The 26,745-nt window shown below is 36.2% G+C and overlaps 1 protein-coding gene across 1 annotated transcript; it reads right to left on the bottom strand.

Moving 5' to 3' along the window:
• Ddx6 (DEAD-box helicase 6) lies at positions 1-26,594 on the bottom strand. The gene is given in 13 exon segments (XM_015489771.2): positions 1-831; positions 1,980-2,162; positions 3,088-3,189; positions 6,818-6,881; positions 9,469-9,585; positions 10,666-10,903; positions 11,369-11,468; positions 12,543-12,689; positions 13,517-13,646; positions 18,880-18,984; positions 20,340-20,403; positions 23,272-23,740; positions 26,488-26,594. Coding segments are annotated over 11 exon segments (1,443 nt in total). The 5' UTR covers positions 23,472-23,740; positions 26,488-26,594; the 3' UTR covers positions 1-831; positions 1,980-1,986.
• Positions 26,595-26,745: the final 151 nt, after the last annotated feature.

Raw genomic sequence — 26,745 nt, 5'->3', positions numbered from 1 at the left:
TTTCCTTTGGGAGCGATGATGTATCTACTCAGCCCAGAAGAAATTTTTACTTGGGATTGTTTTTTTTTTTTTTTAAATACATGTATTTACAGTGCGGATGAACTGCAGTTGCATATCAACTCCTCCTCATAAAGAAAAAGGAAATGGTGTTTAACATTACTAGTAAGTTTCATCTTTCAGCCCTGGGTTTCGGTACTAGGTAAAAAGGGAAGAGAGAGACTTCAACTTGAAACCAAAATGGAAAGACAAAAAAATTAAAATAAAAAAAAATTAAAAAAAAAAAAGAGAAAAAAGAAAGGAAGAAAAATTGTGGATTCCTCGGGCTGCGTCTAAAAGATGATATTCTGAATGGTCTTATAGCATAAGGCACTTCGCACAAATAAGTAATAAGCTCTTCAGGCTTAAAAAACGGATGAGCAATTAGGGAGAAGTTGAAATGCACTTGAAGAGTCAGCTGTTGGAGAATTTTGAAATTGTAGACAAGCTTGTGTGTTCAAGATTCTTCTCTTTTTAGGGTTTCTCCCCTTCTCTTCTTTTTCCTCCTTCCTTGTCCCCTTTCCCCCAAAAAACATTTTTTTTTTTTAAAAACCAGCAGTTAGTGCAACTAATGTTCAGTCAGCACACAGTGCAAACCAGTGGAACAAAAAAGGTATATTCCTTCTTTTCAGTTTTTTTCCTCTTCACCAGTTAAAAAAAGAAAAATGTCTGAGCTTTTTAAGTCTTCATAGCTCCAAAATAAAAGAAGATGAAAAACCCACAAAGAGAAGAGCACCCCCCAAAAAACGATGTGTCACAGATCCAAAGGAGCGTTCTGTAGTTTTGTCATAAAGCCTACAGAAAGAGTGGAGAAATCTAAAATTAACATTTGTGAAAGCTAGGATATATACATTTCACAATTCTCATTCCAAATCTCTGTCTAGTAGTTTCTACTGAATTTTTGTTTACTGTAGAATCCACTGGGGGTGGGGGACAGGGTTGTGGCTCAGCAGTAGAGCTCTCGCCTAACATGTGCTAGGCACTGGGTTCAATCCTCAGCACCACATAATAAATAAATAAAATACAGGTGTATGTATGTGTGTGTGTGTGTGTGTGTGTGTGTATATAAATATATATATGTATATATACACATAAATACAGAGAGAGAGAGAGAGAGAGAGAGAGAGAGAGAGAGAGAGAATGAATATATATCCAAATATCCACTGGGTACAATTAATGAACTCCTCCTAGCTATTCCTGAGACAGAATGAGATCCTGAAAGTCCATGTTGCAGCCCTCATTAGGAACAATTACATCAAGGAAAAATGCTTATTTAAAGGCTGAGGTTGTAGCTCAGTGGTGGAGTGCTTGCCCACCATGTGTGAGGCACTGAGTTCAATTCTCAGCACCACATAAAAATAAATAAATAAAATAAAGGTCTATCAACAACTCAAAAAAATATTGATTTAAATGAATTGAATAGTATGCCAAAGTACTAACAAATATTTGTAGTTTTGTTTGTCTAAGGGTTTTGCAGTGATATTTAACTTAGGGAAAAAGTTAAAGTGAAAAGAATAATTTGAGAATTCTTTAAGCTATATTAATATGCTTACTATGGGTTTGAAATTATTGTCAAATTGGATGAAGATAAAAAAAGATGGCTCTTCAGGAAATCAGAGTGGGCATTTTAAAAAGCCATCTTTATAACTGTCAAAACTAAATACATAATTTTTTTTAACTTTATTTTTGGAATCCAAATGTGTGTTAAGTACTGCTATTACACTCATCAGGAAGCTACATTCCAGAATATCACTAATATATTCTCTAATGATAGTACTACCTCACCTAAGCAATGTCTGCTTTATGCCATTTATGTTAATTTTTTTAAACCCTATTTGCAATTATACATGGTGGCACACCAAATTTCCCCTAGGAAAAAAGACTCTTATTTCTTTCCTTTACATTTAAAAGTTCTGCTCACTTCACTATTGTTAAGTACATACATGCTTGTTAAGGTTTCTCATCTTCTACAGGCTCGCTGTGGTATTCTGCCACATACAGGCTCTTGTCAATGTTGCTTGGAATAGGTTTAATTTCTGTTCCCAGCTGCTCCTCAATACTTTTCAGGTTGAAACGATCATCATATGTGATCAAGTTGATGGCTAAGCCAAGATGACCAAAGCGACCTTAAAAAAAAAAAAAAAGTTAAATATAATACATACCTAGGCATAAGTCTTTAACCTGGCAAAAACACAAAGAATTAATATCTATGTTCAGTGCCAGTCTAAGTGTAAGAAAACATTTCTTATGATCTCCTCATTACCAGGTTATCTTCAGATCTCAGTCCAAAATAGTACAGTTGGCCTTCTGCATCTATGGGTTCCACATCTGCGGATACAACCAACCACGGATTGAAAATATATGGAAAAAAGTCTAATTACACTGTGTGTGTACAGACTTTTTTTGGCCATTATTCCCTAAATACTATAGTATAACTACTACTTCCATTGTATCAGGTATTATAAACAAGTTAAGGAAAATTTCTAAGTATACTGGAACAACGTGCACAGGTTCTGTGCCAAATACCATGCCATTTATACAAGAGACTTGAACTTGAGCACCCAGATGTTGATATTCATATGAAATACTAGAACGAAAACCACATGGATACTGAGAAACCACTGTATTTTATTTTATCTTCTTCAAGTGACAAAATAGATGCTCACATCATCAAAAGTTGCCAAAACACACACACTGAACAGTACAGTCACAGTACCATCCAATGAGTCAAGTTTTCACATTAATTTCATCTTAAAATAAGTAGTCATTTTAACTCTTAATAAATTACTTAGAATTAGAAACTGGAGTTTTAATCAAATGACTGAATTAGTGTAAATTCACTGTTATAGTAGATAGTGTATTTTATATATATATATATATTTTTTTTTGGCAACACTGGGAATAGAACCCAGGACCTTGTACATGCTAGGCAAGTGATATACCACTGAGCTACAAACTCAACCCTTATACTGTTCCACAAAGGAACAAAATTTTAGTAATTACACTTCTCAAAATCCAACTCCCACAAACCATCCTCTTTCTCTTCCTCACCTGATCTTCCAATACGATGAAGATAGGTCTCTGCCAGCTTTGGGAAGTCAAAATTTATTACCACATTCACAGCTTGTATATCAATACCTCGGGTAAACAGATCTTTAAAAAACAAATAAAAAGATTAATTTCTATTATACCTTTTAATTTAAACATGCTTCTTCTTGACACCATATTTTAAACACATTTCTTGTAACCTAAGTTTTAAAATTTCAGTTATTAACATGCACTTGCAAATTATTGACAATACCTTTCATGATTACAACTCACAAATTACCCTTTTCCATTCCTATAAGTTTTGTGGGGTTTTTTGGTGGTCTTGGGGATTGAACCCAGGGATTTTCACATGCTAGGCTAGTGCTCTACCAACTGAGGTATATCCCTAGCCCCTGTAAGTGAGTTTTAAATAATGGCCTAAGGTAATTGCACAAATGCAGGAACACGACCGTGATGACTGGTATATTAAATTCATAAAGAAGCCTCAGGAGTAAACAGTAATTTCCTTTAGTCTATTTTCTAGCATTTAATCTAAGATTTATACTTTACTTCAAAAAGAGATAATTTCACTAATCAGCATGTTTTGTTTAGCATTCATTCCACTCTGCTAAATGATTTACAACAGACTTGAAGTAAGTTAATGGGCAAAATTCCTTCTATTCCTTTCTAGACCCATAATTACTAAGCTAGTTCAAATTCTGTGGGTGGAGACCTAGATAGAAACAAGTAAACCTAGCTATTATTTCTATCAGCTCCATGACAGCTGGGCATGGTGTCACATGTCTTTAATCCCAGCTACTTGGAAGGCTGAGTCAAGGGGATGGCAAGTTTGGGGCCAGGCTTGGTAACTTAGCTAGACCCTGTTTCAAAATAAGAAATAAATACAAAACAGGGCTGGGGATGTAGCTCAGTGGTTGAGTGCCCCGTAGTTCAACCTCTGGCACCCAACCTCCAACCAAAAAAATTGTTATTAGATAAAATCTAAATTGACAGTTGAGGTCCCCAAGTTGGTCCTAATTTAATTCTCTAATACATTTCTACCAAACTCATTCACTTGTTCTTTCTCAAACTTACCTTCTAGGCCCTCTATGGATCATTTATTTAAAAAATCCCAGTCACCTAACTTAAAATTTCTTCTTCTGCAGGTCTAAAACTTACCCAGGTTATAAAGCTAATTAAAATTACATCTCTTCTCAAACCACCTCACAGCTAATAATTTACTGTGCATTCCAATGAACACTTACGATTTCTTACTATTTGTACTTCATACTTGCTCATCACTTTTTCCTCTCTTTTGAATCCAGCCCAACTAATATTTTTTTGTAAGTAAAGTTTGACTGCAATAAAATTACGCCCTTTGATTAATGTACTAAGGCTGCTTTTGAGCTACAATGACAGAGTTGAGATTACTTGTAAACAGACACCATATTGTGTACAGTCTAAAATATTTACTACCTGGCATTTTAAAGAAAAAGCGTGGAAGCCTTGCCTTAAAGCTGTTTGTCTTTTTGTGTCTGATTAAATCACTGCTCCCTGAAGAAAGGGTAAAATTTAAATGTTTATATATTACACACTATCCTGAAAAAACAGAAAGGACAAAGTATTAGCATTCCAAAACCTTATCTGAGGGCAACCATGTAATTAACTATTAAAAATAAAACCAACTAACCAGTGTAACAATTCTTTTCAATGTGCAAATGCTAAGAACTTTTACTATTTTATTTTTGGGAACTAGAGATTGAATCCATGGCTTCTCAGCCTCAAATTCCTTTTCTTAAAGAAAAACTGCTGGGCACCTGTAATCCCAGTGGCTCTGGAGGCTGAAGCAAGAGGATTGCAAGTTCAAAGCCAGTCTTAGCAACTCAGTGAGACCTTGTCTCTAAATAAAATATAAAAAAGGGCTGGGGATGTGGCTCAGTGATTGAGTACCACTGGGTTCAATCCTCAGTACCAAATTAAAAAAAAAAAAAAAAGAGTAATTCACTCTCTAATAAGGGAATGCCTGATGACAATTGGTACCATTTCTCTATAAATTCTGAGACAGTATAAAAGAGAAAATAGGACTTGCCCCAGGTCACAATTAGCAGTTTAAAGGAAAAACACAAAACAAAACTGAGGACTGGAACCTAATCTCTGAACTCAAGGAGTCTAATATCTTTTCCATTAAATCAGGTTACTTATATTTTAAGTATACTTAAAGGTCAATCGTCCTTTCAGATGTAAGGCAAAGACACTATAAATATGCAAGATGTTTTGTAATCACTTTCTTTCTTTTTGTCAATCACCACAATTTAATATTCTGGGAGAAAAATATTGAAGTTTATTTCTAGAATAGCATTTTTATAAAAATCCAGATTTTTTTTTTTAATTTATTTTTTAGTTTTCGGCGGACACAACATCTTTGTTTGTATGTGGTGCTGAGGATCGAACCCGGGCCGCACGCATGCCAGGCGAGCACGCTACCGCTTGAGCCACATCCCCAGCCCCAATCCAGATTTTTAAATATTCTAAAACTTTATCTGAGTGACTGTTGTTTGAGTGTATACATACGCAAAATTTAATCAATTATTGTACAAATTAGTGTATTCTTCTGTATATATATCTCAAATTCCAAGTGCTCCATTTTACAACTAGTTTTTTTCTTTTCTTTTTTGGTACAAGGGATTGAATTCAGGGGCACCCAGCCCTATTTTCGTATTTTATTTAGAGACAGGGTCTGAGTTGCTTAGCGCCTTACTGTTGCTGATATTGGCGTTGAACTCGTGATCCTCCTGCCTCACCCTCTCGAGCCACTGGGATTATAGGCGTCAGCCAATGCGCCTGGCAATATACACTAGATTATTAATCTCATACCAATAAGATTCCAAGTGTAGAGATGGAAAGGTACTGAATCCATTTGCTTTGTCTGACTTGACTGTCTACCTGTCTTTTCAGTTTATTTTTCTTCATGTAGCAAAATAAACCAAAATAGACTAGTCTGTTTCTGAGGAAAAACAAAAAGACAACTTCAAAAACACGTTAATTTCTTTTTTATTTTTCTTTTCAAAAAACATACGGAATTTCTTAGTATTCTTTTTGTGTTAGCTCATTCCTGTATGCTAAAACTACTCAAAAAACACACAAATTCTTGGGGCTGGGATTGTGGTTCAGCAGTAGAGCACTTGCCTAGCAGGTGCGAGGCCCTGGGTTCGATCCTCAGCACCACATAAAAATAAATAAACAGAGAATAAAGGTATTGTGTCCAACTACAACTAAAAATAAATGTTAAAAAAAATAAACAACAAAACACAAATTCCAAAAATAATTTAAAAGAGTGCCAGTGGGGGAGAAGGATGAGGGGATGGGAATGGCAAAAACAGTAGAATGAATCGGACAAAATTTCCTATGTTTATATATAAATAATATACCAGTGATAGGGCGTGTGCTCACCAGAAAAATGGGAAATTATACTCTGTGCATATATAATAGTCAAAATACAATTTATGTCATGTATAACTAAAAAGAACAAAAATAAATAAATAGATAGATAGATATCAGACAAGTATTCTGCAGATTCAGATAAGGAGCCCAACTTTGGGGGTTAACAAAGGTTCATTCTTAATTTCAGAAATTCTCAAAGTGGTAGTAGGCTATGCTGGTCTACATCACAAGCTACATTGTATGATACATAAAAAAGCAAACAGAAGTATGGGGAAAAAAACAATAGGTAAAAGAAACATAAAAAAATACTTACCAGTGCAAACAAGATTGCGGCATAAGCCATTTCGGAAATCATGAAACACACGATTTCGATGTTCCTAGGAAGAAAAGCACTCCATTTAATTAAAACTAATACACAGCACAAATTTTTGGTCATTGTGTCTCCTAACCAGTCCTTTTTTAACATCTAATTTCCTGTGGTACTGGGAACTGAACCCAGGGACATTCTACTAGTGAGCTACACCCCTAACCTTTTAACTTTGAGAAAGGGTCTTGCTAAGTTGCCAAGGCTGCTCTTGAACTTGTGGTCCTCTTGTCTCAGACTTCTGGATCCTTAGAATTATAGGCATGCACCAATACACCTCGCTTCAATCAGTTCTTTACACCAAAATGATCCATGACATTAAGCTTTATTTTCTCTTTCATTTGTGGTATGGAGGATCGAACCCAGGACCTTGCACATGCTAGGTAAGCACTCTACCACTGACCTACATCCCTAGCCCATGACATTAAGGTCCCTTCAAAACCAAATCTAATGTCTTAATCAGTCTATACTAACTTTTATGGGGGGGGGGGGAACCTATCAGTTTGGGGACCATATACAGTAGTTCAGTCTTATCCTTTGTTTTGCTTTTCCATAGTCTGTTACCCATATTAATCTCATACCAATAAGATTCCAAGAGTAGAGATGGAAGGGTACTAAATCCATTTGCTTTGTCTGACTTGACTGTCTACCTGCCTTTTCAGTTTGTTTTTCTTCATGTAGCAAAATAAACCAAAAATATTAAATGGATAAGAAACCCCAGAAATTCAATTGTAAGTTTTAAATTGCACGCCCTTTTGAAGAGTGATGAAATCTTGCACCACTCTGTCTGGGACACGAACAATCCCTTTGTCCATATATCCACAGTGCACATACTACTGTATACACTACCCACATCACTTAGCTATCTCAGTTATCAGATCAACTGTCATAGTGCCTGTATTCAAGCAACTCTTATGTAAGAGCCAAAGTTGCATCACTCATAATGCCTATGTGATTCACCTCGTTTCATTTAACAACCTCACATCATTATAAGAAGGGTGAGCTTAGTATAGTAAGATATTTTGAGAGGCATCAGTAATATGACATTATAGTCTATTGCATAATTATTCCATTTTATTACCATTACTAATCTATCACCATGACTAATCTATAAGTGTGTAATATATAGAAAAAACAGTATTTAGAGATGGTTTTATGAAGTTTCAGGCATCTACTGAGGATCGTGGTACCTCCGCAGATAAGAGGAAATTATTATAACAATAAGTTAAAAATCTAGACCAGAGCTTTCTGTAATAAAGGAAATGTTCTTCATTACTCTCCAATATGAAAGTCACTAACCACAGGTAGTTAACTGAGCCCCTGCAATATTGCTAATTTGTCTAAGAAACTAATTTTTAATTTTCCTTAAAAAAATAAATAAATAAATAGATTTATTTTTATGTGGTGCTGAGGATCGAACCCAGTGCCTCATGAGTGTGAGGCAGCCCTTTTTTTAAAAAATTTTTTTAGTTATACATGGGTACAATATCTTTATTTTGTTTATTTTTATGTAGTGCTGAGGATCAAACCCAGGGTCTCACACATGCGAGGCAAGCACTCTACCACTGAGCCACAACCCCAGCCTGTCCTTTATTTTAATATATTTTTTTTTAGTTGTAGTTGGATTCCATATCTTTATTTATTTTTATGTGGTGCTGAGGATCAAACCTAGGGCCTCACATGTGGTAGGCATGAGCTCTACCGCTGAGTCACAACCTCAGCCCCTAATTTTTAATTTTCACTTTAACTAATTTTTTAAAATATCTATTTTTATGTGGTGCTGAGGATCGAACCCAGGGCCTCGCATGTGCTAGGTGAGCGCTCTATATGTGGTTATTGTATGCAACAATGCACATCTAGAGCTTACCTAGGAAAAAGGAATAAAATTTCACTTCTCTATCACGCCTGATAGCTTAGAATACACTTACTCACACATTATTCTCAATCTTTTTGCACCTTCTAAGGTATGAGTATACCATTACCCCTTTTTATTTTTAGATAACTGAACCTTAGGGAGTGTTATAATGAAGGGGCCTTTGCTACTAAAGAACAATACTATTTTTCTCTCCTCCTGGTGCTGAAGATTGAACCCAGGGCCTTTCATTGCCACTGAGCTATACCCTCAGCGAAGAATAGTCTATTCTTAAATTCAGGGCATTTGGAGGCATATTAAAACAAAACAGCCCATGGGGCTGGAGTTGTGGCTCAGCGGTAGAACGCTTGCCTCGCTTGTGCAAGACCCTGGGTTCGAACCTCAGAACCACATAAAAAAATAAACAAATGAAATAAAGGTGTTGTGTCCAACCACATCTAAAAAATAAATTAAAAAACAACAACAACAACAAAAAAACCACCAAACCCAGCCCAGTACACTGGTGCATGCCTATAATCCCAGCAACTCAAGAGGCAGAGGCGGGATTGCAATATCAAGGACAGCCTGGGCAATTTGACAGGACCCTGTCTCAAAATAAAAAGGACTGGGGATGTTGTTCAGTGGTAAAGCACCCCAGGTTCAATCTTTAGAAATGAATAAATAAAATAAAATCCAAGAAATAATTAGATTATTTTTGTAAATCTGTTCAAGTCCACTTTATACTCACCTGCCTCATTTTAGCATGGATATAGAAGCAGGAATAACCCAGTTGAGAAATCTTCTTGGCTAGCAATTCAACTCGCTGAGAAGAGTTACAGAAAATGATCGACTGGTTTATCTGAAGCTGAGCACAGAAAAAATTAATTAGTATGAGAAAGAAAAGCAAAGACTTTCATTTTGTTTTGCTAGTAACTAGCAAAGAAGAAAAATGCCAGCATGATGGCAGATTACCTAAGCAACTCAACAAGCACCCCCCACCCCCTGCCATAAAATATATTAAGAAACAAGGGCTGGGGATGTGGCTCAGTAGTTAAATGCACCTGTGTCCAATCCCCGGTACCAAAAAATTTTTAAAAGGCCTAAAATTTGGAATCTTATGATATCAGATGGAAAGTTATAAAAACTGTAAATGTTTTGTTTACTTAATAATTGCAGATAATTATATAATGATTATAACTCATGACTGCCAAAAGCGTATCCAACCTACATTTTCTCTACAAGGCAAATTAGTCTCGTGTTTAGGAGCCGTGAGCAAACTCTTCAGCACTATGTGAAGGGGCCATGTGAAATAGTGAATCATCAACACGAAAACAAAATAATAAAAAACACAAAAATTTGGGGCTGAGGTTGTTGCTCAGCGGTAGAGCGCTTGCCTAACACATGCGAGGCCCTGGGCTCAATCCTCAGCACCACATAAAAATAAATAAAGATATTGAGTCCAACTACAACTAAAATATACATTATATATATATATATATATATATATAAAGAAAAAATACAAAAATTTGATAAATATGGCATTAAGAGTGCCAAACGGACACTTGTTTACAGTATGAGAGCTAAAACAAGAAAGCAGAGTGTCATCTTCCCAGACCTTTAGTTGGGAAATGTACATGTCAAGTGAGTCAATTTATGGCCAACCTGCATAATTCAAATGATCATGAAAGTGCATTCAGCATTGATTTTGGAGCTATAAATAATTTTAGTGACCAGGCAAATTCATAAACAGACTGTGAATAATAAGGATAACTGTAAGTAAGGATACATTATTGTAGACTAAAAGTGTCTGTGTTGATTATAAAGTTTCAACTTCAGGTCAACAACTAAAACTGCTATTTACTGAAGATCAAAGCAAAATTCATATAACTTTTTTTACTGGGAATAAATGATAGAAAATATTCAGCAACAGAAATCTACTACTTACCCTGGAAAAAAGTGTGTTGAGGCAGTGTACTTTTTGGCGCTCAGTTACATATGCGTAGTACTGGGTTACTCCCTTCAGAGTTAGTTCCTCCATCAGGTTTATCTCATAGGGTTTCTGCAAATGGGAATTCTGAAAATAAGAAGAAACACACTTAAAGGAAAGCAGTATTTTTCTCCCTTCAACTCAAAAAGCCAAAAACTTGAAATAATCAGTGTAAAGCGTATACTCTAAGATGTAACTATGGGTAAAAGCATACAAGGCAACAGGATGGCACTGATTACAAGTACAGATTTACACTTACCATGAACTTNTGACCAAAAAAAAAAAAAAAAAACAAAAAACAAAAAACCCAATATAAAGCGTTAAAGATTAATGGGATTTACAGACAGTATTATAATCAACTTGGCTTTGAGGTTATTCAGTAACTCCTCATCTTAAAAGGTACTGTGTCCAACTGCTTAAAAACAAAAACAAAAACAAAAAAAACTTATCTGGTATCCCTAAGGGAAAAAGAGGCCGAATTCCTATAAATGCCCATCATCTACTACCTTGGAAGATAAACATGTTTTTTTTTATAAGCAAACCAGTTTAAACTTGATTAGTCATGTTATTAGGTCATAAACAGAAACAGACTTTGCTGTTTCACTGGAAAATATAAGCAAAGCATAGAATTGTACAGAAAAATATCTTTCCAAATGGAGACATTACCTCATCCAATACTATCATCTGGACATGATCAACCTTTGCTACTCCTTTCTTGATCAGATCCAGGATTCTGCCAGGGGTAGCAATCACCACATGCACTACAACAAGATTTAGAAACATTATTCTCATTAATTTTAGTTTGGACCAAAAGGACTGTAAAGGCTTTAACATAAACACTGTCATTGGGATGGGAGTAATATAAAAAGACACAAGGATGTGTTTTAGGCTTTCTATTTCCATTTTACCTCAAGACAGCTAAAAAAAAAAAAAAAACAAACCTTTACTGCACTTCTACACTGGGTGAGCTACAGCTTCCCAAATCATTTGCTCCAAATAGGGGACATACATCCTGTCTGAGGACAATCCACAATAAATACTAATAGAAATACCTCTAATCTAGAACAGGAGATTCAGGCGATACTGTTATAATGATAAAATGACAATTTTTAACCGTTGTGCAATATAAAAAAAGTATCAATTAAAGAGATAATTATATATAAAATTCTGACAAAAATCTGTATGATCTTTTAAGTAATCTCATTCTTGCTAGTTGTTACCTTTACATTCAGTATGTACATGGAGATCTCGTCATAGAAGTGAACACCAATCATTTTCACTCTTTAATGGCTACATGGAAGTCCATTCAGATCAAAGCCCAATGTATTAGCCAATTTATTTAGAGTAATCTGATTTTTTCAGCACTATACACCATTTAGTAAATAACCATATATCCATATATCTATATCTATCTATATCTATCTAGTCTTGTACTTACCCAATTATTTCTTCAGGAAAAATTCTTGAAAATATACATTTATAATACGGAGATATAATGCCAAACTGCCCACAACAGAGATCAATTTATACTCCCAAATTGTAAGACAGCCTATATTTCCAATAACTGATGTTAACCATTACCATTATTTTTCAGCCTTACAAATTAGATAAATATAAATTTACTATTTTCAGTTACATTAAAAAATTACTACTTACATTAAAAACCTTTCAATAATCAATTTGCCCTTTATTGAATAAAATCATCTCTTTTCATTTTCTATTGCAATGTATCTGTTATCTTAATTTTTAACAATTTTTACTAATTTACTGTAAGGAAGCAACATGTGACTAAAATTATAAGAGAACTATTGTACTTTATATTAACCATTTCCTACCTGTATCATCAAGACGCATTATGTCATCCCGTAAATTGGTTCCTCCTGTGGTTGCCATCACTTTGGCCCCTCCCATGTGTTTGCTGACCTGGATGCAAATTTGACTGACCTGTAGAGCAAGTTCTCTAGTAGGAACAATCACCATTGCTAGAAAATATCAGGGAACAGAAAATGGAAGGAAAAAAAAAAAAAAAAGAATGTCAAGAGTTTAAGAAGATATAAAAATAATGTTCCTTGTAAATCAGATACTGAGAGATATTAAGTCTAATTATCACAGGCCTAAAAGATCATTAACAATATTCTTAACAAGTCCTAATTACATTTGTTTGACAGGGAGAGATTCACTAATTTAAGCATCCAAGTAGGAAACTCCAACTGCCCAGGTTCTTTCTATATTTGCACCATAGGAAAGAATGGAAAAGTGATAATTATAGATCAAGAAAGTGGAATACTTAAGAAATGCTTTAAGGTGACATCTTAATTCTATTAGCTTACCCTGGGTACAACTACAGAAATTTATTTTTTCTCTACAAGACTTAAAATCTCCAAATCACAACTTTAAAGCAAGATTTTCAGGTTTCTACCAGGAACTCTGCAGACACACAGCTATGACAAGAAACAATTCAGTTCTACAGTTTTTAAGAATGTCCACTAATTTCCTACCAATAGGGCATTAGTACTTAGTTTGATTATGTCAGTGCAATGTTGTCAACAAGAAAATTACTCCAGACTATGTAAATTCTGTTGCAAAAAAGACAGGAATATCTTCTACATGGTTCCAAGATTTAAACTGCCATTTCTACTTTAAAATAAAAACAAACTTGGGGCTGAGGCTATAGCTCAGTGGTAAAGTGCTTGTCTCACGTGTGTGAGATACTGGGATCAATCCTCAGCACCACATAAAAATAAATAAAGATATCCTGTGTTCATATACAACTAAAAATAAAAGAAAAACAAACTTTTCTCCAACTAACCTTGTATATTGTCCTTCTTCAGGTCTAGCCGTTCAAGTAAGGGAATGAGGTAGGCACCGCTCTTGCCTGTTCCATTTTTTGCTCTAGCTAAGATATCCCTACCAGACAAAGCAATGGGAATGCTCTCCTCCTAAAAGACAAGATAATGCAAAATTTTTTTGAATAAAAGCAGTATACAAGCTAATTCTTCTCTAAAGTAAGTATATTTTGGTATTGCTTTTAAGTGTCTTACATTTCTACTTTACATGAATAACAAAAATCAAAGTAAATTAACAGGACCAGTGAACAGCACCATCATTGTCAACCAATATCCACAACTCATAAGGATACATTTTAGGGCTGGGGATATAGCTCAGCTGATAGAGTGCTTACCTCCCATGCACAAGACCTTGGGTTCAATCCCCAGCACCACAAAAAAGGGGTATATTTTAAGTTGCGTCCCAATATAATAACTATGTGAATGTATGTGTGTACAAAGAAGATGGAGGAAACAGAAAGGACCATAAAAAGAACCTGAACATATTGACAAAAAGGCAAAGAATATTTCTTTAAAAATGGGGGGCAGGTGCTAGGATTGTGGCTCAGTGGCAGAGCGCTTGCCTCACACATTAAGAGGCATTGGATTCAATCCTCAGCACCACATAAAATAAAGGTATTGTGTCCATCTACAACTAAAAAAAATATTAAAAACAAAAATCAAACAAACAAACAAAACCCCACATACTGGGGGAACCCAGCAGCTCAGGAGGCTCAGGTAGGAGGATTGTGAGTTCAAAGTGAGCCTCAGCAACAGTGAGGCTCTAAGCAACTCATTGAGACTCTATCTCTAAATAAAATATAAAAACAGGGCTGGGGATGTAGCTCAGTAGTCGAGTACCTGAGAGTTCAATCCCCGGCACATGCCCCCAGACTCTCCTCCCTTAAAAAGGGGGAAAAAAAATACCAAAAAAACCAACCCACCAACAATGCCAAGGAATGACAATAGATAATATTTTCAAACCAGTCAGCCTATCTGACTTTGTAGATTGGGTTGGAGGTGTAGCTCAATGGTAAAAGTGTGTGCTTAGAATGAGGGAGGCCCAAGGTGCAATCCCTAGCACCAAAACCAAAAATAGTAACTTAGCTTATATTTGCATAAAACAGAAATAGGCTGGAAATGTTTAACCTCCGGTCCATTTACTTATATAGTACATAAACCCCCAATGTCTGATATGTCTTACACCAAACTTCTTTATCCTGAAATGTGCTCAACTGGGAGTTCAATCCTATTTTGGTTATCTCATCCTATGGTCATATCTTTAATGACTTCTCATTTTCATATTTAGCTTACTTTGTCGTGCATGTTTTACAAAGATAACTATACTTCCTATTAACTTGGAACACAGTAAAGGATTCCCATCAGTTATTAAAAATTAAGTACACATGTGCAGAGAAGAAAATGAAAGGAAGAATAAATACAAAAGGTCTGGGGACACAGATCAATAGTACAGCATCCTTGGGGTCATCCTCAGTACCAAAAACAAAAAAATTTCTATAAACAAATAATAGACAACAGCATCTCAAACACACTATACCAGTCATTCGATAAGAGATTCTCTTTATATTAGAAAACAATATATGCTGGAAGGATAGTTCATCTAAAAAACTAAGGTTTTACACATTTGAAAGTTTGTTTTGAACTCTCTGTAATTCTCTATCTTAAGGCAAATATCAAGTAAAAAATAATATATTCTGCCACTCTTCCACCACAATTTGACTTTACAGGCCAGCTAATTAGACATAACTAGCCTTCTCATTCTAATTTAATGATGTTATGACACTTCTTACTTTTTAGTAAGAAAAGTCCACCCAGTGTGACCTGAAGTTAAATTTTCACTTTAAAATGAATGACCGAAAAATTATGTTAAGAGGAAATGGGACAGAATTTTTAATTTGCAAAACTAAAAAATTAGGAAAATAAATAAAACAGATTCACAATCACTAACATATTTTATTCCTTCTACACCTAGGCTAATGATTGAAAGAAATGTCTCCAGTACTTTAAATTATTAATTTATAAATAATTAATAAGCAGCTTAACTTCCATCTCCCACCATGATACCATTTCTATCTAGAACGCCAGTCATACAAGTCAGATAGGTTCCAGATGGGCAAAATAATATAGCTGTCAGACCCATGAAAATGATCCAGTTACAATACTGTTACTTTAGTCTTACAGACAGATTAAATAATCTGCTTATTAGGGTAAGGCAGTCAAGACAAAAACCTTTGACCCCTTGGGTCTTTATTTCTCCCTTCCTTCAGGATTTGAGTCAACTTTGTTAATCTTTAGTTGTTTCAGAGATTCCAACTACTCCCACAGGTTCACCCTCTTTTGTGGTTGTGTGGTACTTGTGGACTGTGGTTTTTAAGAAGCTAATTGTACACTATTCAATTCTATATTATTGAAAAGTTAAGAAGGATGGTCTCTGTCTGGGTCAGGTTTTTAAAGGATAATACTTTTGAAAATAATGAGGGCAAAATTATGAATGGAGGACTGATGCTTATTACAACACGAAAAGACCCTGAAACCATTACACTAAATGAGAGAAGCCAGTCACAGACCACACACTGTATGATTCTATGTATATGAAATGTCCAAAAAGGGCTCCCTCCCCCTTCAGGACTGGGAACTGAACTCAGGTGCTCTATCACTAAGCTATATCCCCAGCCATACACATGTATGTATGCATGCATGCATGTATTTATTGTTTTGACACAGGGTCTTCCTAATTTGCCCATGCTGGCCTTGAACTTGTGATCCTCCTGCTTCAGACTCAAGTAACTGGGATTACAAGCATGTGCCACTACGCCCAGCTAAAGATGCAAATTTATAGGAACAGAAAGTAGATTTATGGTTGGGGATGCAGCTCAGTGGCAGAACATTTGCTCAGAATGCATGAGGCCCCTTGGTTCAGTCCCCGCTACTGCCAAAAAAAAAAAAAAAAAAGCAGTTGCTTAAAGCTGTAAGAAAATAAGGGGTGAATGCTGAAAGTGTTTCTTTTGGGTGGGGGGGAACCAATTGTGGCAATGATCATACAACTCAACACAAAACTAATGAACTGTTTTCTTTAAATGTGTGAATTGTATGTGATTTAGATCTCAAGTCACTGTCTCCTTCTCAAAAAACAATAAACCCCACAACTTTAGGGGTCTCTTTTAAGTCTATGTTCCACTTTAAGGTTTAGGGACTGATCCATAGGTATGATTACTATGTTTCATTTTACCCAGTAGCCCTTTCCTAACAGCAACCCAAATTCCCTCTAAGGAATTATATTCCTTCTTCACCCACTCTAATAAATCAGGTTTGGCTAAACTCCTAAGCCAGGTGGCAAACAGATAACAAAACTGAGGACATTTGAAAGTTCCCTTCTAAGAAGGAACTAAATATAAATTGTTGTAATGCATCCATTACAGCTTCCTAAGCCATTCAGACCTGCCTCAGTTTATGGCCATCTCCAAGTGTTTTTGCAGGCAAAAGCACATGTTCATCTCTGGGGAACTACTACCTCACAGCCTAGAATAAGACCACTTCTTATTAGGTTGTCCTTCCATACTCTAATGGCTACAATCAAATGCAACCACAGAAAGGTACACATCATATTATATTGAAATCATCTATACAACTAATTAGCTGTCCCTTCCACCAGACTTTAGGATTGAAACCTTATTTATCACAGAATTTCAAGTGTTTAACACTTTCTAGGTCACTCAATACATGCTTGTTCAATGATAAAATACTCAGTAATGTCACAGCATTTGACCTCAGCACAGCATGGATTCAACTTACATCTGTTGTCTTCATCAAACTGGTACAGGTATAGTATGTGCTTATACATAAGTACGTGCAAATGCACATGCACTTACTTGTTTTCACTGAAAAGATTAAAGTAGCAAAATGTGTACCCAGTGCCTACAACATGGTTCCCAATACTATTTCCCATTAAAAAGAAATCAGGGCTCCTTGAATTTCAAGGCTGGGGCACTATCAAGCATAAGATAATCCTGGTATCATGCCAAAAAGTAAGAAAGTGCTAAAGAAAAATCAAAGGAGTACATCACAAAAACATAAGAACTGGCATGAAAATGTTTTCAAAGGACAAATGTTTAGGCAATCTGGGCATAAAAATATCAGTTAAAAAGGGAATTAATGAGTTCATACTGATAACAGATAAACAGGGTGGGGGAGAGAGAAGGACCTTCTTTATAAAAGGGTCAAATATGGATGATGTGCTACAGCCAGAAACTCATTATAACCCATAAGGGGAGACCAAGTAAGAATCATCAAAAGATGTTTAAATGAGGACATTTTGATGAAGAGCAGAATATTTGCACAGTCCTCACATGTGCCCCAGGCTGCTTGTCTGTTTTAGAAAAGTAGTAATTAGATAGTAGCAATAAACAAACAAACAAATAAATAAAAATCAGATAACACTTTGACAAGGCCATCAATTAACTAGAGGGACAATATGTACATCTTTAAGTGTGATACTTTGGGAAGACTATAACATGACTTCTTCAATATTCTAGCTGAGAAAACATAACTTGAAGCTAATCACATGGAAATATCAGAAAAACCCACAGGAGAAACTCCTTTTCCCTATCAGGAAAAAAGAAAGGGGCTGTTTTAATGTGTTAATGTCCCAAGAGGGGAAAAAAAAAAACAGGTCATGATTAAAAAACAGGTTAAAGAAACAATAACTAGGGCTGGGGATGTGGCTCAAGCGGTAGCGCGCTCGCCTGGCATACGCACGGCCCGGGTTCGATCCTCAGCACCACATACAAACAAAGATGTTGTGTCCGCCGAAAACTAAAAATAAATAAATAAAAATTCTCTCTCTTAAAAAAAAAAAAAAGAAACAATAACTAGAGAGAAAATGGGGACTGAAATAAAATTTCCTGTATATGTATAATCATGTCAAAAGGAATCAAAAAGTTATGTAAAAATAAAAATATAATGCTAAAAAAATTATGTAAAAATTTAAAAAATGCTAAAAAAAAACCCAGCACCACCACACACACAAAACCCAGACCCCCCCCCCACACACACACAAAAAGCAATACTTGATTCCAGACTAGATTCTGTACCAGATAGAAAAAAAAAGCTATTAAAGGTATTCCTGTTCTTAGGAAATATCCACAGAAAGATTTAGAGGTAAAGGACGTAATTCTATAACTCAACCTTAAAATTTTCAGAAAAATAGTGTGTATAGGTATGTAGACAAGAGAGAAAAGTTACACCACTGCCACAGATCAGAAAGAAAGTTTGTAATGTGTGAAACATAACCATATATGTATATATATGATAAAAAGAGTAAACATACCTGAATAGGAGATGGCTTTTCCCAGCCCATTTCAAAAATTCCCATCAATAACTCCCGTTTCAAACAGTAATCTTCAAACTCATTTCCTTTTGTGGAGGTCACATCCTAATTAAACAAACAATAAAATATGGTACAACTGTGTTTGGTAGTTAGCATGTTTTTAAATCTAAATTTATTTATTTATTTTGGTACTAGGAATTGAATCCAGGGGTATTTAACCACTGAGTTATATCTGAGGCCCATTTTATTTTAAATTAAAGAAAAATGTTATATATATAAATATATACATTTTATTGTAGATAAACAATACATTTATTTATTTGTTTATTTACTTGTTTATTTGGTGTTGAGGATTGAACCCAGTGTCCCACTCATTTGAGACAAGTGCTCTACCACTGAGCTATAACGCCAGCCCCGCCACCAGGCCATTTATTTATTTATTTATCTACTTACTTATTTATTTTTGAGAGAGAATCTTTAATATTTATTTTTTAGTTTTCAGTGGACACAACATCTTTGTTTGTATGTGGTGCTGAGGATCGAACCCGGGCCGCACACATGCCAGGTGAGAGCGCTACCGCTTGAGCCACATCCCCAGCTCTATTTATTTATTTTTTTGAGGTAGGGTCTTGCTAAGTGCTTAGGGCTTTGCTAAGTTGCTGAGGCTGGCTTTGAACTTGTTATCCTCCTTCCTTAGCCCCCTGAGTCACTGAGATTATTATCTAGGAGACTTTAACTCTTTACATACTTAAATATATATTAATTATTACTGTTTTAATCTATATCTCACCTTTTCCTAGAGAATAACCACTTTTCCTTCAACACAGACAAGCCACTTTAAAATTATGCTTTGGGAAAAGGAACTCTGGTCCTAGTCTTCTAAGACTGGTAGAATACTGTTATTTCTAAACAAGTATCAATGCTATGAATTGCTGACCACAAAATGTTAAGTCAAACCCTAGCTCTACCACTCTTCAGCTACATCTAGGTTTCTTAAGTTCAGTATAAAGAAAATTCTGTTTTAAAATGGTGTCCTGTATCCACCAGGGGAGATAAACAAAAATGTTTCTAGCTATCTAAATGTCCCTTGGGAGACAAAAAAGCACTCCTGATTGAGAACACTTGAGTTAAAAAAAAACTAACTTCTTTAAATTTCCAAGTTCTTATACCAAAGTGGGTGTAATGCCTAACCTCAATATCTCACTAGGTTGCTGGGAAGAAAGGAAATTTTTGAGAAAATTAGGTAAAATGTGCATATTTATAAACATGTTATTTTTTTACAACATAATATATAATTCCACCCAAAAATGGTAAAAACAAAAAAATTGTGTCAGCCCAACATATATGAATAATTTCAACCATTTTTATTTAAAGTAAACTCAATGTCTACTGTCCTATTACAAAGGAACTACTTCTAGTTTACCCACCATTTTTACACTTGAATTCTATACCCAACTTACCGAAGTTTTGATTCTTAGATCCTTTGGAGGGAGTTTTAAAGTCTTTTTCCAGTCATCACCAGGTCTAGAGGGAAAATATAGTAAATGTGAATATCAAACTCCCTAGCCTCCTACCTGACAGTTCGATAATACAAGATAATTCATTTAGAATATAATTAAGTTCTAAAAAGCACAGTAATTTCATATACTGTCATATACTGGTATTTAAGAATATAGTTAACAAGAGAGTTAACTTCAGTGGAAGTGATCTTAGGAAAAACACAATATAGGGATCAAAAATCAGGAACAGAAGAGTTTAAAGGCATCCATATTGCTGGGCATCATAACGCATGCCTGTAACCCCAGCTACTGGGGAGGCTGATGACAGGAGGATTACAAGTTTGAGTGAAATCCTGTCTCAAAATAAAAAATAAAAAGGGCTGGGGACTTGGCTCAGAAGAAGAGCATCTGCCCTGGGTTCAATCCCCAGCATCCATCCATCCACAATCAATCAATCAAGGCATCCAACCTTTTAGAAGAAGCAGTGTAGTATACAGTGTATTATACAGAGCAACATCAAAACGTGTTTTGTTTAACCTACACAGTATTTTAATTTAAATTAGCTGCTAACATTTAAAAAATAGGAGATACATCAGATTTCTTTAGAAACTGGAAGCTTCTCTGGGTTTGATCCCTAATACCACAAAAAAGGAAAAAACTCTGGAATCTTAGCAACACTCTTTCAAATTCTTAACAGGGTAACATGTTGTTTATTAAAGCTTAATAACTTGAGTTTAAAATCAAGCAGCTGTCCCTTTAAATATGGCAAGAACCTTATAATCTGGCACGCTATTCTGTAGGCACTTTAGTTTGTAACTTTTGGTGACTAGTTAAAACCAAGGTGCCTAATTCCCAGCAATTCAGAAGGCTAAGGAAAAATGTACCTCAACTTAAAAAGTTCAAGTCCTGACTACTACTTATTAGTTCTTAACCTTTTATAAACATCTATAAATCTCTATTTCTAAAATAAAATGGGTTGCTAACAATTTTTTTAACATATAAAGTACTCAATATAAGAATATAAGAACCAATATAAGAATATATAGCAATATAAGAACTCAATAGTTGCTGTTCAAAACATCTCAAAGGGTTAATTTATTTTACTTAAAGTTAGAGCCAACATAATACAAATACCCTAACACAGGTAAAGTTACCCTTGCTACCAATTCCAAAGCCTTTCATCTCAGGCTATACCATCAAACTTTGAGTAAAAATTTCAATTCAACATCCTAGAAAGCCAGCCTGAGCATTCAAATTCAATAGTACATGTTGGATAAGATACAAAACAAAACCTGCCCACAAGGTATTTGTAATCTTAAAACGTAAAATAACAATTTAAAATAAGTGATAAGAGTTAAAACAGTAGATGTAATTTTAGAAGGCTTCATTAAAGAGGTGGCACACGAAAGTGAAATCTGGAGAACCAACAGAACTAAAAAGAAACCATTAATCCCAGAGGGAAGAAAAAGATTAAAACCCACTATTGTCTTACAAAAGAATTTTTAAATTGGAAAATACTTTTATAATGAAGTAGCAAAGCTTTACATTTCCTATCCTCAAGAAATAAAAGCAATCTAAATTTTGCTAGCCTATTCATATTTTGTCAAAACAAACTATAATTCAGAAAATACTGTTCATTTTCACACCAATTAAAACATACTTCTTAAAAATAAAATGCAAAAATCTCAATTCTCCCAGTAGGCATCCAAGTTCTGTTGGAGGTGGGGGATTTTTACTTTATTTTTTGATCCCAGGGGTGCTTTACCATTGAGCTACATCCCCGCTTGCACTTTGAAACAGTCTCCCTAAGTTGCTGACAGGAATTAATTCTTATATGTCACTAGTGAGCCATATAGCAGTAATCATCTTTATGATATTCTGAAACCATTTTACCCTAGGAAATGAAAAGATCTGGGTTATAATAAATATATACTTCAGTTAAGTATCATCATCATATGCTCATGTTATATTTTTAACAAAAAGCCAAACCTTGACGGGGATCAAGAGTCTAAGTATCAATTCCCTATACTGAATATTTGGAGTGACAATTACCATTCAAATAACACTTAAAGAGGACAATTAGGCTACACTCAGCTTTAAAATATACTCTGTAGTGACATGAAGCTCTTAAGCCTGAGCCAACAAATGGTTTGGGACTGTTCAAAAATGTGTTTCCAAGAGTTTAAATATCCTAAGTTCCCTTTGATTTGTGTATTCGTGAAAAAAAATTAAAAAGGAGGGAAAAATGAATATCCATGAACTAAAAAAGTTATGAATAAATTTTCTAAGGCTGGTCATGTTTTAAAAATTGAGTCTTCAAATTAACTTCTTTTTTTTTTTTTTTTTAAAGAAAGAGTGGGAGAGAGAGAGAATTTTTTAATATTTATTTTTTAGTTCTCGGCGGACACAACATCTTTGTTTGTATGTGGTGCTGAGGATCGAACCCGGGCTGCACGCATGCCAGGCGAGCGCGCTACCGCTTGAGCCACATCCCCAGCCCCTCAAATTAGCTTCTTAAAAAAAATTTCCAATTGGTTTTAAAACTGCTGTTTAAAATTTAAATTAGGGTAAGATGCAGTGTTAACACTGGAAAAACAACATTGACAAAAACAAAATGAATCTGATAATTTCATTCATTTGTAACAAATCCAGCTAATAACTATATAACAATTAGGAAAGTCAATAATGTTTCCAAAAATAATTTACACAAAATTAATATACATCACCTGTGCCTATGTGCATTACTTGCGAAATTATGTTATTCTACTATAAATATCTACTGACCATAAAACAGTCATCTTCCTCTTTACAATCAAAATGATTACATTAAGGTCTAAATAACAGAAAAAGAAATCTTGGTTCCACAGTGGGTTTATTATTTTCTAACACTTACTTAATAGTGGTGGTCATACTCTGTGCTTGCTGCTGAGTGCCATTATTGATTGTGTTGGTGTTTTTCAACTGGTTCATCTGTTGCTGTGACTGTGTGCCCCCTCCTCCGGGGCCACCACTGGGCTTCACAGGGCCCCTCAGCTGACCATTTTGACTGGACAGACCCATTATAACAGGGTTCTCTGTTCTGGCCGTGCTCATGCTGTGTTAATTGCAAAGGTGTCTCTTTCAAACTTCAAAACTTTTGAAAGTCAGTAGAGAAACTGTAATAACAGTTTATTAGGCTCTCCAAAACGAAGAGATAAATAAGTCTTGCTCAATATATGAGTCCTTTATTGCAATGCAGGCAAGCACCTGTAAGTCTCTGAACGGTAAGCAGCAGTAACTTGCTGTCATGCACCGAATCAACTTTTTATTTTTAAAAAGCCCTCTAACAAGCTTGAGTAATATCTGAATTCACTCACTTCAATCTGAAACAAAGAAAAAATTAAGTTAGCACACACAGGAAAGTTAAGAAGAAAACTGTTTCCCTTTTAAAGAATTTCTTTAGAACTGTCATCTTTTAAAAAAATAAGAATACTGCCAACTTAGGTCAAATCACTAACGAAGCTAGGAGAGACAGTGATGAGCTGCCTCAAAAACCAGTCAGTAGTGAGACCAATCTCAAACCATTAAAAATGTGAGATCAAAGCAACCCACAGAAAATTATGGTGGAAATATACTATGATTAAATAGTATTATTAAATATCATGGAAAGATACTATGATTAAATTAGCATTACTAGTCAAAAAACAATCTGAGCTGGGTGTAGTGGCACAGGCCTATAATCCCAGTGGCTGGGGAGGCTGAGGCAGGAGGATCACAAGTTCAAAGCCAGCCTCAGCAACTTAATGAGGCCCTAAGCAATTCAGTGAGACCCTGTCTCTAAATATAAAACAAAAAAAGGGCTGGGGATGTGGCTCAGTGGTTAAATGACCCTGAGTTCAATCCCAGTACCAAAAAAAAAAGGAAAAAAACAGTTTCCTCCCTAATGAATTCTCTACAAGTCTCTGCCACCTCTAAAAGTTAATGATTCATTATACTTAATCACAACTCAGTGAAATATCAATCTATTTAATGTAATTCTAGATTTGAACAAGGCAATTTGTTCTTTTTTTTATTTTTCTGACAGCAACCAAGAGCCCTTGAAGAGTTAAATTAGCTTTTAACTTGAACATTGTGCTTTCAGAAAAAAAAAAAAACTTTTGTTCCCTTCTGAATTTCAACTATTGAACTTTATGAAGAAATATATTTTCTTTTTTTCCCTTAAGTTTTTGTCCTTTAAAACAATAAATAGGATATGGACATGCCTTCAAAAACAGCCAAGAAAATCTTTAGTTACCTTAATAAAACCTGGAAATTAAAAAGTTACTAGTTACTTCTCAATAACACTTTTCAAAAAGTACATCCTAATTTAAAATTGCATCTTTTAAAAAAAGTAAATTTCCTGTTTAAAAAAAAAAAAAAAAAACACCAAAACACTGTAAAAAGCTAAACACACTAGTGACTTCAATAAAACTTTCCAAACAACCCAGAGTAGTAAATCTAATTACTAGTTCTTAAAAAGATCTGGTCAACTTCCTCTATTTTTCAATTGTCCCCCAAAATAAAAAATTTTAAAGCTTAATAACAACTTATACCAGAAAACAAAAGTCCAACAGTTATTTTTTAACCCTCTTCCTTTTCTCCTCTACCCCCCCAATACTAGCTTAATCAGCGATGATGAGTTTTGCCATACATCAAAATCTCAAAAATTTAAAGCCAAGATAACTCAAAAAACTAGGGAGAAAAGCTCCCTAGTTACATTTACCTTTAAAAAAAATTTTTTTAACAAGTTGCTCACAAGCAAATCCTGATTGTATCACATACACTGAGCTGTTTATTTAGAAGTTTCCCTGACCCCTATTATCTGTTTACATGGTTAAGATCCACTTTTCTGTATTGAAAAGGTTTATATTATGATCAACAATATCACATAGTTCATACAGGGAGATTTTCTTGTTTGCAAAGCACTAAGACGATGAAGAAGGAACCTCTAAAGACTGAGCGATAGTCGTCATTGTCCATCAAGCACAGTAAGACTTCCTATCTCCTTAAATCCAAAATGAGATGATAACTGCTCCCTTCTTAAACTGACACCTGCATTGCAGCTTTATGTCTCAGAGAAAGAACTATTCCTCCTACCCCCTTCCCAATTTAGAATTCCAAGTTACATTTCTACGTTTTTCAAAAACCCGAAGGAACGTAGACTACTTGGGAGGAGTCCCTGTTGGAGTTAATTACAACACTTCCCAGATCGTAGTTAGCAATTGACAGTTTCACACCCAAAACAGTATCGTCATCTCCAACAAGAGCTTTTGTTTGCAAATGCAGCGCAATTTCTTCTCTAAGCTTTGGCAGCTAGTTGGAGTGACTGGGATTTACTCTTAAGGGAAAAGGAGACTGTAGAAGAAAAAGGGGAGATAGGGGAAAGAGACAAGCCAATGATTGAAGCCCCATAACTACAGGGCGATAATTTCTTGGCCCCCCCTCCCCCAACCACACACATTGAAGTCAGCTCCCTCGAACCAGAAACACAAAGGGTTGGGGCCGTGCAATCCTATCTGCGCAACAAGAGTCAGGAACGAGCTCCGCCGGTTGGAAACAATAGGGACTCCCCCTGTAAGGTCCCTAGGAGGCTCCCCCAAACCCAAAAAGCCCCTACTTTCCTCCACGACTCGGGGACTCCCTAAGCACCGTGTTACTAACCTACAAGGTCTACTGCAATCAAGCAGCTGCCGGTCCTCCTCTGAACCGAACCTTTCAATACGGCATATCCCTGCCGCCCCCTATAGGGCCGCCTCGTACCCTATAACCTCCACCATCACCCCCACCCCCGGTCCCTGCCGCCCCTTTTGGCACCCTTTTCCATCATCTTCTACCAAGCTCCTGCGAGCTCTTGGCCCGCCTATCCTCCCGGCCCCGCCGCGCACCACATTCCTATATTCCACTCCTCTCAGGCGCCCCCACCCCACACAGCTGCCGCCAGCTTTCCTCCCAAGGCCCGGAGAGGCCTCAGGCCTCCGCCCCAGAGAGCCCCCCCTCGCCGGCCCGAGGGGCTCCCCGCAGCCCCCAGGGCACCGCTGGCCTCGGCCCCACCGCCTCACCCCACACCCCGCGGCTCGGGCCCGAGTCCTACCACCGAGGCCACTGCCGCTCGGCACCTTCGGTCCTTTATTGTTGACTCGAAGCTCCCAAAATGGCGGCGGCTCCTTCCTCCTCGGAAACCTCCGCCCGCCCCCACCCGGCCCCTCGCAAAGGCCTCCGCCCGCCCCCGCCCCGCCCCCGCCCGCTTCGGGGGCCGAGCCGCCCACACCCGCGCCGCGGGCTCCCAGCCCTACCTCCGCTGCTGCCCGCGCTCGCCGTGCCGCCGAAGTCGTCGCCGGGCTGAGCTAAC

This window comes from Marmota marmota, unplaced genomic scaffold, assembly GCF_001458135.2.
Source record: "Marmota marmota marmota unplaced genomic scaffold, marMar, whole genome shotgun sequence".
Classification (NCBI taxonomy): Eukaryota; Metazoa; Chordata; class Mammalia; order Rodentia; family Sciuridae; genus Marmota; species Marmota marmota.
Note: the sequence above shows the minus strand (reverse complement) of the source record. Positions and strands in the feature narration are given on the sequence as shown.